The sequence below is a fragment of the Diabrotica undecimpunctata genome, chromosome 3 (genome assembly GCF_040954645.1).
Source record: "Diabrotica undecimpunctata isolate CICGRU chromosome 3, icDiaUnde3, whole genome shotgun sequence".
NCBI lineage: Eukaryota > Metazoa > Arthropoda > Insecta > Coleoptera > Chrysomelidae > Diabrotica > Diabrotica undecimpunctata.
The window spans coordinates 35696887-35712530 of NC_092805.1; the positions used below are offsets into that span (position 1 = coordinate 35696887).

The 15644-nt window shown below is 33.5% G+C and overlaps 1 protein-coding gene across 1 annotated transcript; it reads right to left on the reverse strand.

Annotated features, from left to right (window-relative positions):
- Positions 1-1863: 1863 nt before the first annotated feature.
- LOC140436677 (odorant receptor 10-like) lies at positions 1864-12654 on the reverse strand. The gene is made up of 6 exons (XM_072525710.1): positions 12234-12654; positions 8692-9067; positions 8534-8633; positions 6393-6497; positions 2239-2394; positions 1864-2131 (listed from the first exon to the last, which is right to left on the reverse strand). Exons 1-6 carry the CDS (start codon positions 12637-12639, stop codon positions 2072-2074), a joined length of 1203 nt encoding a protein of 400 aa, XP_072381811.1. The 5' UTR covers positions 12640-12654; the 3' UTR covers positions 1864-2071.
- Between the last annotated feature and the right edge of the window lie 2990 nt (positions 12655-15644).

Genomic DNA, 15644 nt, shown 5'->3' on the forward strand with positions numbered 1-15644 from the left:
GATGACATCCTTAAGAAAATTGTCCTCAGCTTCTATCAGCTCCTGCTTCAACATCTTCACATTATGGTGACGTCTTTTACAGATCATGCCCTCTAAAACTTATCAAAATTTGTAGTCGAGTGGATTAAGGTCTGGGCTGGCTGGCGGCCAATGGTCACTACTAATACATTTGGGTACATGATTTTCAAGCCACTGTTGAGTAGTTTTGGCCTTATAAGCGAGTGCAGAGTCGCTATTGAAATATCCATGGACTATTTTGAAACATAGTTTAGTGGTTTAGCTGCTCCACTAAATTTGTTAAAATGTCCTGTTGATAATTTCTCAGCGCTCTTTTAAAGCCCTTTTCACAAAAACGTAAAGAGGTGATTATAGGACACTCCCCACAAATCCATCATTGAGGCAGGATAATGACTTTATTTGATCCTTGGCACCAGTTCGCGGGTTTCCTGGGATGACCGTGCATAAAGGCTACCGCTTTGCTTATTGAAAGCTTTCTCCACAGTAAAGATTTTTTCATCTACAAAGATGATTTCTTTGTAACGCTCTTTATCTGTATTGTTTAAAACATTCGCATTGAATTAAAGTTCGTGCATCGACTTCCAAACTTTTTCAAAATGTTTGTTTAACAGCTAATTTAGGATCTGTAAATTTTACTTCTTTTACCTTTACCTCTCTTCAGGGTAAATAGTATTCAGAATTCCTTGAGTCCTCTATTGTTCAACCTAATTATAGAGACAATAATAAAAAAAGTAAGAACTAAAAAAGGAAACCAAATGGGAGAAAAACAACTTAAAATAATCTGCTATTTAGACGACGCAATACTACTAGAATGAAAATGATTTAGATTTACAACGTATGCTGCACCAATTTAATATAATCGCCAGCAATTTTACATGTTAATTTCCCCAAAAAAGTGGTTATAACAGCAAATTTATTAAGATCTAAATTGGAGCTGGAAGATCAGGTAATAGAACAAGTGATGGAGTTTAAATATCTAGGCATAACATTATCCAGCTACGGAAAGCTCGAAAGAGAAGTGAAAGATCAAGCGAATAGAGCAAACAGATCCGAAGGTTGCCTGAATGAAACAATATGGAGACAGAATTTACAAAACAGTCATCAGACCAATAATGACATAAGCGGCAGAAACACTACCCGACACAGAGAGTACAAAAAGGATGTTAGAAACAGCCAGAGATAAAAACACTTGTACTGACAAATTTACAGCTAGAAGTACAGATATACGACGTAGATATAAGATGGAAATTATCAACGATTGGGTAATAAATAGAATTGGAATGATCATATAAGCCAGATAACAACAAATAGAGTAGTAAATACGGCAAGAGACGGTTTCCTAATAGAAAGACGATCAGCAAAAAGCCCAAGTAAACGATGACGATAACTTACTGGAGACACATTGAAAAACAGAGTCATGTCTAGTCTACATAAAAAGAAAAAGAAGAAGAAGACCTTTACCTCTAGGGTTAAAACTGTAGATTTTATATTCGTTAATGTTTTATTTTTCTTGGTTACTGATAATTAACACTGGAACTGCAATTTGATTTATGAAACTCCTATCGTTGAACAAGAATCTTGTATCCTTGTGAAAGCTTTTCCTGTATCATTTATACATAATTCTATTTGATTTTCTGATTTGGAAATGCTAAGTTGGGAATACTTTCAATCTTTTCCTTTTTCAGTTTTCGAAAATGATTGAATATTAAGCTATTATCCATCATGCTTCGTGGATGCTGAAATAATGGGAATAAAACTACATTTTTAATTCATATTTTATTTGTTACTTTCAAAAAGAAACTATTATTATTATACAAAGATTACACATGTATATTGCTTATTTTTTGTGTTGGGACAGATTGCAATAAATATTGGATGTTAAAAAAAATTATCGAATATTAAGCTACGGATCAGGTTTCGTGGTTGCTGAAACGATGAAAATAAAACTATGCTTTGAATTCATAGTTTTTTGTTTCTTTCAAAAAGAAATTACTAATTTTTATAAGGGTATAGGAACTTGATTCGTTTCAATACCTTGGCGATTTCATTACAATTATTTTGATTGCTGACCTTTGTAGACCACCATCATGTAAGAGTATGTAGCTTTAATGATCTGTAAAAAGTAGACATGTAATCATTAAAAATCAATTCTTTTTAACTTATTTTAGATACAGGAAATGAATATTTTTATTCAAATCCCAAAAACAGAAAAATACTCACTCCGATTAAAGTATTTATTGACATGGTATTAAATGGTCCAATATTGAGTGCCAAAGGCCTTGAACACTTTAGCATCATAATCATCATCATATCTTGCGTTTTCTTCGGTTCCTCATACCATTTGCTAGACCAAATTGCTAGTGGTATATTAGATGTCTAAAAAAGGGTAGCTTTAGTACTACTATGGCCATAAATAAAACACGAAGGAAACGAAATTACGTAAATATTTGGGCAATGCAAAAATTTTAATTTAAAATCTTCATTGTTTTTAGAATAAAACTTTTAATAACGATTTTTTATTGTAATTATGTTATGATTGTTATTAATCTATATTCAAGTTCATATCCACTGTTAATTTGGCTAAGAATAACTTTTGCTTGCAATATTTTCTCCCATTTAACTGTTGTTATTTTATATAAACTTGCGGATGTTTCGATACCTTTTATACTTGTTGGTTTACTGTACATATTTCTAGAGTATCGATTTCTATTGGTAAAAATATATATTTTTTTATTTAAAATTAACGTGTCTCGATAGCTTATGGTCATTGACGCGGGTACAGTTTATAACATTATGCATATTTTATATACAAGCGTTTGATATGAACAATTTTTTTTGTGGAGAATATAAAGATTAAAACTTATCACTTTGCACTGTTTATATTAGATGAATTAAACCTGTTTCTTTTAAACATTTAAGAACACTGTCAAAACGGTTTGGAACACTAAAAATGTCTTCTAGATTTCCTTTAGGTTGTGCTTGTTTCTAGAAGAATCATACTGGCAGCAGTCCATTACCACGAATTTAATGGTTTTCTGATGCCATAAGGTATCCATGTGTGAGACGTGTATGCCCTATTCGTAGTCGGCGAATAACTGATTTTTCTTTCCTGTTCATAGAGGACATATTAACGCAAGATAAGTTGGGTTGAACGTCATGCAGCTTAGTTTTTGTTTTATTCCACAGGTCTGCCCATGAGCTGACGATTTTTTGTTTTATCAATATCTTAAAATCCGTATGAGTTTGAACCTCTTTGGAGGCTGAGTCAGAAGAACATGCTGTTTTAGCGGCCTGGTCTGCTTTTTAGTTTCCCAATATACCGATAGAAGTGGAGTCCAGATCAGTATGACTTTTATGTTAGCAGAATATAGATGGTTACAGATGGTGTGTATTTCCTGGACTAGTGGATTTTTAGAGAAGATGCATCTTATGGAATGAATCGAGGAAAGAGAATCAGTACAAGTGGCAATTGTTTTGCTTTCATTTGGACTAGGATGGATTGAAGTCTTTAATGCTTGGAGTATTCCATATAATTCTGCGGTGTAGATATTACAACTTCTAGGCAGTCGCACAGAGCTTATTGTCATCGTCAATGTGGACACACCCCATCCACAACAATTATTCTTGGACGCATCAGTGTACAAAATTTCATCAAATTGTGTTAAGTTGAGGATGTTTTGGAACGATTTCCTAAGGATTAGTTTGTGGTTTCTGTTTTATTGAATCTGCATAAATCAGTATTAAATATTGGACGATTGTGTATCCATGGAGCTGTCTTGGAGGTATAAATAGAAGTAGTATTGGAAAGGTTGATGGAATCTAATAAAGGAGATAATATTTGTGGTAATGTGAGTGAGTGATTGGATGCGTTTGCTGGGGAAGATTCTATGGGATTAGTTAGATTTATAACCGGGTTACTTGGGTTTGCTGATATTTTTACAAAGTATAAAAGTAGAATTTGCTGCCTTCTTAGATGGAGTGGTGGCTCTGAAGATTCAACACAAACACTTTCAGCAGGGCTTGATTTGAAGGCACCAAGACATAGTCGTAAGGATGTATTTTGAATCGTGTTTAGGGACTTTAGTAAGGAACTTCTAGATGCCATATAAAGAATACTGCCATAGTCTAGCTTGGAGCGAATTAACGCTCTATATATTTTAAGGAGAGATTCTTCATTAGCTTTCCAAGAGTAGCCAGTAAGAGATTTAAGTAAATTGATTCTTTGGGTACAGTTTCCTTTAAGTTCCTGAATATGCTGTCTCCAGATAAGCTTTTTATTAAAGGTGATACCAAGAAGTATCAACTAATATCATCTGCATATATCGAGTACCTGACTGGTAGTTCTATATACGAGGAAAAGTCATTCATGCTAAGTAAAAATAAGGTAGTGCTTAAAACTGAGCCCCGAGGCAAACCGTTATCCAAATCATGTGGTTTTGATATTTTTCCATTTGTTAATACTATAAAATATCGATTTGTTAAAAATTTTTTTAAAAATAAATAAATGTTACCAGTTAAATTATATTCTGTTAATTTTCTGAGAATTAGAGATCTTTGTACGAAGTGTCGAAGGTACTTTGGATATCTAAAGTTACTGCTATGATTTCGCTTCTATTCAAAAATGCGTCAACAATGTCAGTGTGTAGTGTGACCAAGTTATCCATTGTACTTCTATTTGATCTGAAGCCTGTTTGGAATGGGGCAAGATATTATTTCTTTCTAGATACCATAGTAAGCGTTTATTGACTATCTTTTCTAACAGTTTATGTAGTGAATAAGTAAGGGAAATTGGTCTATATAATTTAAAAATTTGGAGATGAGTCATTCTTTCTGATAGGAATTGTAGGTGTTAGTCGCCATAACGTTGGAAACTGTTTTTGAGACCAGATCTTATTATATAACTTTAGCAGTTCGAGATGTGTGTCTGGATGAAGATTTTTTAAGAATATTGAGGGGATACCGTCTGGACGGGCCGCTGAGTTTTTTAATGAGGAGATGGCTTCGTTTAATTCTAAGAGATTAAAAGGAAGATTAATAATAAGAAAATTAATGTTAGAAAATATTTTATGGCTAAATATGTTGGTATCTGAGTTATTGGGAAGATTTGAAATATTTGATTTATCTGAAAAGTGGGAGGCAAAGATATCTGCAATATGTTGATCATCGGTAATTGTTTGATCCTGCAAAGAGATGGCTTCAATTTTGCTGGATGTATATTATGACCTTTCATACGTCTTATCTTTGATCACATTTGCGCGGGTGAATTGAACTAACATACTGATTCTACGAGGCTTTCTTACTGTCTTTTAAAGTACGCCTAGAATTGACCTTAAGTTTTTTAAAATTTATTAGATCTGTGGTAGTACAGGTCTTCTGGAATCTATTTAATGCTTTTTTGGATCGTTTGACAGCTATTTTGCACGATTCATTCTACCACGGAACAGGTTTCTTGAAAGGATCAATCGCTCATTTACCAATACATTCCTCAGCAAATTCAGTTAAACCGTTATCTAATAGTCTTACATCTGTATTTATATCATTGTTAAAAAGTAACGTATCGGTTTTTCCCTAAGTAGTGGTTCTAAAAAGATTTGAGTGATTTTTCACTTTTATTATAATTCTAAGGCATTTTTGACTGGCCAGAGATGAGAGTAGAAAAATGATTAGGTAGTTACTATCATAGAGGCTATTTAACGCGTACCATGAAAGTAAAGGAAATATTTCGGGATTCCAGAAAGATAAATCTATGGAAGAAAAAATATTGTTGTTTAATAATACTGTTATCTTTTGAAAATATGGCAAATATTCTTTTTAAATTACTGGAAAGATAGTTGTTGTGCGATATGACTAAATAGAATAGACAAAGTAGAATGCCTATTTAACAATTTTTTTTTCACGAAAGGGTCTAGCTGGGTAAGATAGTGAAAAATGCCCCCAGCGATATTTCAAAAATAAAAAAAAACCATATTGTTCTATATCAAAAAGTATCCGACCAAAAAAATTTTTAGACCCCTAGACCCAAACATAACCTCAAAAAAAAAACGTCGACATCATGGTATTTTTTACAAAATGTTTGGCGGGAAATTCAAAATTAAAAAAAAAAACTGTCTCGAAAGTCACTAAAAAAAAATATGTATGATTGGGTGAGTGTCAAATTATCTTCGTGATTTTTTTCAGGTTTTTATAGATGAAAACTCATTTTCGGTCTAGCCTCTTGATAGTAAAATTCCCCCCTCAATATTCCAAAAATAAAAATACCATGTTGTTCTACGTTTTAGCACTTTCAAAAGATTTAATGAAATTGGCAAATGTCAGGGTAGACTCATTTGACAGGCCAACCCTTATTAAGTATTTAATTTATATAAACTACTTACCTCAATAATAATCTCATTCGCATACCAATAATATCCCAAAAGTCTAGTCAACATGCAGATAACAAACATAATGGAGAAAACGAAATTAAAAAGATTAACTTCAAACTATAACAGAAAAATATATATCTTTAGTTAGGTATACTGTGTGTTCCAACGAAAATTTGACCCCACCAGAAACTCAGCTTCAAAATTTAAAAGAATACGTCAATTTATATTGATAGGTGGACGAATTTTCATGCAAAATTCATTTTTTTAAAAAGGAAGTGTGGTCGAGTTGCACATTATTCTACACGACACTATTTTTTTAAATTAAAGGAATAGCTAATAAAAAACATAAAATTTTATCAAATTAACCAATTAAATGTTCGAAATGACCTCCTCTGACCTCCATACAATAATAAAGTCTATTTTCAAAGCCTTTTTGTACATTTGCAAATACCTCCGGCATTAATCGTCAATAATCGGCATTCTGTCACAATTATTTGTCGCAACTCTGCAAGATCTGCAGGCAGAGTGGCGTATATTTTTGATTTTGGGTATCCGCACAAAAAACATCCAAAGGCGAAAGATCCGGTGATCTGGCTGGCCACTCAATTGGACACCATTCTGCCAATCCAACGCCCTGAAAAACATTGATTAAAAAGTTGTCCTACGCGTATATTATAATGTTGGGATGCCCCGTCCTGTTGGAAAGTAAGTTCATCCTCTAAAAGATTATTATCAGATTCCAATGTGTCAGTGATCAGCGGATCAATAACGTCTTCTCACAAATTTAAATAGGTTGTTGCGTTTGAGATTTCCTTTAAGAAATAATGATCCAATATATATAAGCATAATATATACATATATATATATATATATATATATATATATATATATATATATATATATATATATATATATATATATATATATATATATATATGAACACACACACACACCCTTGTGTATATAGACAAACAAATATTATAATATGTATAATAATAAAATCCTAGCGCAAAAAATGTATTGATTACAGCGCGTAATTCTGCGTTTAATATTGTGTCGCCCCCTATAAAACAGTAAAATCGGTGGTAAATAAATTCAAAATAGTCATTTTTTGTGTAAAATTTTCCGTAGAATTCGAATTTGTTGTCAGAAAACCTCTAAAAGTTATTTGGAAGCTGAAAAACAAAGGAAAAGCGCTAAAAAAGGCGGGAAAATCGCGTTTTTTGGACTTTTATAGGGCGCAGCTGCTTCAAACATATAAAAAGGATTTCTGAGACAACTTTTATTCAAAAGTACTTGTATTAAAGCGTCTTTTGTGAAAATTTGAAAAAAATTAAAGAGGGTGTTTTTGAGATATGAATTTTTCAAAAAAGCGCTTTGTTTCGCATTTTGTTTCTTTACATGACGTCATATGGCAATTCTGACACAGGGATCGTATTCAGCGGAAAATTTTACATTGGAAAACATATAGTGTACATTGGTTTAAGCATATTTAGCTCGCTGTGCTAAAAAAATCGGCGAGACACAAAAAAAAATTGATAAAAAGCGTGAAACTTCAATAGCGCGCCACGGCCGCCATTTTGAATATTAAGGTCTGAAAATTTAAAAATCATGTTTTTTTGTCTAGTACAACATGTGTTTAAAATTTCAGCCAAATCGGAGAGGGTGACCCCACCGACTTGTGTCGATTATTGCTGGAATTACCCAGCAGGCGATCAGGATCATCTTCGTTTAATTGATGAAGTAATCGTATTTTATAAGAGTAAAATTTATGGGATTTTATAATTCGATAAACACTAGATGCTAATAATACACCAGATGCACGAGATAGTTGTCTGATAGACTGTCGATACTACATTTGTAAATGACCCAATACCGCCACTTCAACTGCTTCATTTAATTAAAAAAAATTACCTTTAAAATGATGTGTCATTCGACCACACTTGCTATTAAAAAAAAACCGGGGTTATTGCGGAGTAGTAGGGGGTTACATTTAAGGGCATGAATTTTGCATGAAAATTCGTCCCCCTCCCAATACAAATTGACGTGTTTTCTTAAATTTTGAAAAAACTCATAGTTTCTGAGTTTCTGGGGGGTCCAATTTTCATTGGAACACACTGTATTTAAGCAATATTTAATCAATTTTTACGTACAAATATTAGTTGTAATACTATTGCAGCTAGTTGCAGAGAACTTTGAAGAAAATCTAGAAGAATTACTATATTCATTTCTTTGTTAAACGCATGAATGTATCTGAAAAAGAAAAAAATGCATTTTGTATGGACTTAACTACAAATCTTCTTCAACTTACGATATGATATCCTTGTGTTTCAGAATACACTCTCTCAATGTGATAAAACTAGCTTCATCCCTATCCACACCAAGTTGTTCTTGTATTTTAACAACGTAGTCTTCAAAATGGGATAAGATATAATTTAGAATAACAGTCTGTCCCAATGGGAATGTGATGATTCCAAACGAAAATAAATCAGTGTTGTTGACGAAGGAAGCACCTACATAAGCATCTAGGATATGAAACATGTAAGCTCTTAGGTAATGTTTTTGGTCATCAAACGGAAACCATGACGAAAGTGGAAGCGGTCTTATGTATACTGTCTCATTTGTAACAGGATCATACCTTTCTCTAGGATCCAAACCGAGGGGATGAACGAAAAATAAGTTGGTTACTACAAAAAATAATGCTGTAGCAATCTAAAGAACGTAAAAGAATTACGCAGAGTAATAAATTATCAGTAAGTATCCAAAACATGTTCAGGTGTATCACGACATTTAAAGTAAAACTTCCACACTATACATTACATTTATTTTCTTTCTTCTGTATAGGCATGTGTTTATAACCCATAACAAATATATTCAGAAGTCTTTTTATTGTCAAAAAATAAAGTATAGACTCTTAATGCATAAAGGTGTTGTGTATTTAGGGATAAATAAAATAAATATATTAAAGATATTCAGGTTTACTACTTTAATACAATTGCCATATTTAATCTGAATTAGACTCTGAAGAATAATCGGTGTTTGGGTTAATAATAACGATTCAATTAAATCGTCTCCAATATTATACGATACTAAACGTGAGACAAAATAAATTTGAAGAAATAAACAGATATATGGGTGGAACTTAAGTAAATGAAGCATGGCTGTTTAGGTTAGGTTAGGTTGAGTTAGGTTCAATATGAGTGGGCGCTTTACCACCATTCCACTCGACTTAAGAGATCAATTGTGGCTCATCCCTAGGTTAAAGGTGTTCCTTCAGCCCAGCCTTTTTAAAAAGTCTATTATGACTTTAGGTAGGTGTCACTTCTATAAAGTCGTAGGGCTCGAGTTGGTAATGCTTAAATGTATTAAGCCTTATCCTATCCAGCCCTGGATAGTTGCACAGAATGTATTCCGCCGTCTCGTCTCATCAGCCTAACAGAATTTGCAATTCACACTTTCTACCAGTCCGATTTTGTTCATGTGTCCCTTGAGGCGACAGTCTCCTATTAGGACACAATACCCAGGTCATTCCTATTCATATCTTAGAAGGTATAAAAGCCTGCGAGTGTTTATGACCCACTTGTTAGTACCAGTGGCAAAGTTGTATCCGTTTCACACAGTCTGATAATGTTCTTTTGGCTGTGCATCTTGCTATGCTAGCGACAGGCATCTGAGCCTATGAATGTTTCTTTTGCCCCTCCTCTGGCAAATAAGTTCGCTTTTTTATTTCCTTTAATACAGGCACCTAGACGAAACGTACTTTGTAAATTTTTCCGATCTGAATCAGATTCTGAATACAGTTCCAAACTAACATGAAGTCAATCCGATTCAATGCCAGTGCCTTTAATGCCGCCTGGCTCTCAGAAATAATTTTTATAGATTTGTCACTGCAGTTTCTTGTGATTATTTCTTGTAGGCACATACATTTCTCTAGCATTAATTTTTTAGCCCGTCTGCTCAGCAATAATTGTTGAGCCTTTGAAGTGGTTCTGTAGTAAGAGCTCTAGCGTTTCCTTTTTAGATTCGGCAAAGGTACCAGGTGCCGTCAGGTTTTTTAAGTGGGCTTAGTTCCTGTGTCATATTTTTGGAAAGAATCTTCTACGCTGGCAGGTATATCTGAAATACTCTGGCAGATCCTCCTCCAAAACTTCCTTTTCGCTCTTCTTATCTTTTTATTGTATTTGGTAAAGTTTTTTTGTATATTTCCCAGTTCCCCAATTTTTTGGCTTTATTCGGTAGCCCCTTTACTTCTTTTTTTACATAATCCAGTTTTCTGCTCCACCAAGGCGTTTGTCTATTATTTGTCTTGGTTTTAATTTGGCAGTTCTTCTGGTATGATGGGAGAATTGCTTCCTTGATTCGATCCATTAGTATTTTCCATATCTAAACATGTTTTAATATTACAAATTGTATTTTCTATTTTTGCTACCAAGTTGCTACAATATCCTTCCCAAATTGTGCATTTCGGATCACTATAGCTAATTAAGGTGGTTTACCTGCATATAAGGTAAAGTTAACGTGTCGATGATCCAAGCTCTATGGCTCTTTCGACACATGCCAGTTAACAATTTTGTTGCTAATATGTTCAGTACTTATAGTTATATCAATAACATCCTAATTTTTCTTGTTGATAAAGGTAGGTTCATTGCCTTTATTATTTAACATGAGGCTTTTTCCTAGAATATAATTAAAAACGTACCTACTTCGTTCATCGGTTCTTTTGATTTCCCATACCATGTGGTATGATTTGGCGTCGCAGCCGATGATGACTTAGAGTTTATTCCTTCTACAGTGTTCGATCACTTTCCGAATCGCCATAGGAGGGGGATCTGTTGCTGCTCGATCTCTTGGGAAGTATGCCGAGCATACGACTATATCATGTCTGCTCGCTTCTTCCCTTATAATGATTTGAGCTGCAGTCACATCTTTCGTGCAGAAACCTAAAAGTAAGATGTGATTAATTTCTTTCCTAAGTACAATACACGCTCTGAGTTTTATCCCGTTTAAGTAATACAATACCTTGTTCTAGTAACCCAAGGCTCCTGGATTAGTCCTACATATGTAGTTTCATTTGCAAACCTTCTGACAATGGTATATGAAACAGCCTTGGCATGTTGAATATTCGCTTGTATAAATTTAATCATTGTTACCTCTTGAAGGGTCGTTTCCACCAGACACTTTGGTAGAGCCATCGCTATTCGCTCCACTTTCAAACCTGTCTTGAGGAGGTAATTTGGCGTTAAGGAAGGCTTTCAGTTGCCTCTCCTTTCGTTGTCGCGGTGGCTGGCCTTGTGAGGAAGACGATGCTTCTCGTTTCTTCTGGCCTGCTTTAGTCTGATGATGACTTGACAAAAGGCGAAGACATGCCTGAAGTTTAATTTCTCCAAGGCCTTCTTAGATGGATAAAAGTCCAGGTATATCCTGGACCAGATTTACCGCAATGCAGTGCTTTCCAGTTCTGCATCTTCAGACTTCGTTTCATCTTCCTTAGTCTGTTGAGAATTTTTTCGGCAGGCGTTTATATATAACCTCAGCAATTAAGTCTGCACGATAAGGCAAACTTTGTTATTTTTAGTTTTATGATGAAAAGTAATTCTTTATAAAAAGTACTAAATGATCTAAAATCTAGAATACACTCATCAGCTATTAAAATTTTTTAGTCCCGCGACAAACTGTGTTGCAATATTTTCAGACCATGCCTTCATAATGAGACAAACTTTCGTTTTGCTGAAAAACGACGTCTTGGTGAAAATTTTGTGGATGATTGATTTATTACTCTGCATAATTATTTTATAGACTTACAATAGAAAACAATAGGCACATACAATAGAAAAAAGGCTACCTAATACTTACCAATTATCACAGTTATAATAAAAACTTGACTGATAATTCTATTTTGCCACGCATAGTTATTAAATATATCTATAAGTGGTTGATCTTCACTGTCCATGATCTTTTTTTCCCAATCTATAACATTCTTTATAATATTCATCATTCTGGGTCCCCTTATTGCCCGAGCTCTCCAAATAGTGACGCTGTAAATGAAGGTGATGGAAATGTTCCCCATGATCTCTGTTGCGGGTATGGGGATTTCTTGGAACAGCTGGAAAAACTTAATCCATCCTGATACAATGAAAAGGAAGTAGTAGGTGAGAGTAATTTTGCAGTACACATCGTAGATCTTTTTTAGAGTCGGGTAATCTTCGAAAATGAAGGGCCAAATGCCAAATACGGCATTGGCGTACATGCTCAATTTCATGTGCTCGCATTTTGGGAATATCTAAAATAAAAGACATACACTGAACGGCAAAAAAGTGGCCACCCTATAAATTTCCGAAAATAAAAATTCATTGGAAGTTTTATGCACTGTTTCATATTTTGTCTCAATTTAAAATATTTATAAGCTACCATAAAAGATTCTTAGAGAAATAGAAGGAAAGAAGAAGACGAATAGAAGAAGGATATATAATTAGGAGAAGAGAATATAATGGAAGGAAAGAATATATTTGGAGAAATAAATAGGTAAGAGCACGAATTACTACTTGAAGGAACTTAGTAAATGGAGACCACCAAACCACAAATCTAAATAAAATGAAGGTATAAAGGAAGGGGATTTAAACAAAAAGCCAGAATCACAAGCCAGAGGCACTCCAGTTGCCCATCAACTCAAATATGGAAGATAGTGAGCAAATTGAACAACAAAAACGCAAACATTAAACATGCTCCCCCTTCAGTTGCAGAAGATATTCTACAGAAGCTATGTTCACCTATTGTTGATAAACATGTACGTCACCCAGGTACACTTATATAAGAATATTATTTACTAAAAGAAATAACATCATACGAACTGGAATATGCTATTAAGATATCCAAAATCACAGCCCTAGGTCCACATCAGATTTCGTGAATTATTGTTACAAAATATGGGTATGCTGGCCAAAAGATTACTAATGCATGTTTATAACTGTATCTTGCAAACAGGAATACTTTTTTACAAATTTCATGATTGGTTTGTTATATTAATTCTAAAACCGGGAAAAAATAAAGATTATCCGCGTTCATATCGACTAATTACATTGTTGTCATGCATTTTTAAAACATTCGAAAGAATTCTAAAATTGAGAATGGAAACTTATGTGTGGTAAACTTTTATTTCTTGGAATTCCAAAATCCATGACATAATTTACTATGGAATTTATATAAAGACAGAAGCGTATCACAGCATAGCGCATAATATCACAGGACCAATGACTATATCAAAAAGCATTCCACAGAGAGCTGTTTAAAGTCTACTACTTTTTAATCTGTACACATATGATTTGCTTAATTTATGGTCTCCCAACATTACTTGTTTACAATATGCTAATGATATTGCCATCTATTCACAGAAGAAAACGTACATTGAATGTATTGCTGAACTAAAACATATAATTCACAACTTTGATAGCTGAATTTTGTTAAATAGCCTCACTATTTCGTACGAAAAGTGTGCTGTCGTATTTTTTCTAGAAAACACCCTATTAAAGATGACACTGTATCCTTACAGGGCAATGCCATACCAATTGTTTCAGAATTCAAATACCTTGGTGTAATATTTTACAGAAAACTGCTATGGACTCAATATATTAACTACACAAGCAGTCGCTGCGAAAAAGGTATTAATTTACTTAAAATGCTCTGTAAGAGATCGTGGGGTGCAGATCAAAATATTGCATTGAATTTTTATCGAGCCTATATGGCTGTTTGCTATATGGGTCAGCTATTAAGTATAACTAATTTACGTGAACTTAGTAGAATCCAATTTAAAGCTTTGAAAATTGTGTTAGGGTTGATGAAAAGCACTCCAAATGAAGATACATTGGTTCTAGTCTTTGAAAACCCACTCTCATTACGCAGAGAATATCTAGCAAGCAAATACTTCCCAATCCAACATTATTGGTGCACCTATAATCCTAAAATAATTTATCAATTAAATACAGCTGATTTAACAACTACATTCTTCTTAAAAAAGAATTCCCCACCATTTGCAAAAGCATTTATAACTTGCAATGAACTTAAGTCAATAAATTCTCCTTATAACCCTATTTGGGAATCATTGGACATACCACACCTGACAAGTGTTCTATCTACAAACATTATTATTCCTAAATACCATTCAGATTACATTGCAATCTATACAGATGGGCCAAAATTAGTAACATGTATTACCAGTGCATACTTTGTACCAAAAATGAAGACTAACAAATGGTGAATGAACTTGAATGGTGTTGTGAAAACCAGTGGAAAAATTAACGTGTGCACTGATTCATTATCAGTATTAAATACATTACAAAACTTTAAAGTCACAATTAACAGCAATATATTCATATTAAACATTTTTCAACAGTTACTAAAATTATCATCTTTATCACATGATGTTAAATTCGAGTGGGTTAAGCGACATTCAGACATATTGGATAATAGTATTGCGGATTCAATAGCTAAAAATCCACTTAAACAACCACATTTATTGAAGAATTTAACACATGTGATCTTCGTGCATATGTAAAACAGCATATTAAATGGGATATACGTTGGATTCAGTTCGGTGAAACTACAGACACTAATTAGTTTAAATTACAACCAACAGTGGCTGCGAACCAATTTTACAAAGTTGTTGAACTAAGTAGAAATACAGTGTCGACCATCCTAAGATTAAAAGTAAATCATGGATATTTTCCGAAGCATCTACATAAAATCGGAGTTCTTCCAACAGACAGATGTGAGTGTGTAATTAGTATAGCTTATCTAAATCACATATTCTTTAACTGTCCATTACATGTCGATACAACTACTTGACTGTTTCAAGAATTGCTGTAAGCAGGTTTAAAGACGCCATTAAATTTAAATAATACAACAATTTTTAAATTGATTATGGTATTTCTGCTAAAAATTAAATTAAAGGTGTGAATGAAAAATTTGATCGTTTGAATGGATATTTCCTTTGTATTTGTACCTATTTGTTGCCCACCTATCTAACCGTGGTTTTTGTCTCGTGTGTTATAATGAAGTCGCTCTGATGAATCCCTGAGGGCGAAAAGTGTTCTCCCTGTAGAATCCTGAATGAATGAATACTTATATTTGTATCTAATTACGTGGCTAAAGGTTATAAACCAAGGTTAAAATACAAAAAAGATTTAATATGAAGGTATTAAAAAATTAAATATTGGAAAATAATACTAAAAAACGACCAAAATGCACACTCATTGGGCAAAACCATAAAAC

Excerpts from the sequence above, each read along its gene's own strand:
- LOC140436677 (XM_072525710.1), bottom strand. The coding sequence starts at position 12,639 with ATGAAATTGAGCATGTACGCCAATGCCGTATTTGGCATTTGGCCCTTC. Across the intron at positions 9,068-12,233 it reads TATTATAACTGTGATAATTG|TAACCAACTTATTTTTCGTT; the intron begins GTAAGTATTAGG and ends TATTTTTTGTAG. Across the intron at positions 6,498-8,533 it reads TAGTATTACAACTAATATTT|TTTGAAGTTAATCTTTTTAA; the intron begins GTACGTAAAAAT and ends TTTCTGTTATAG.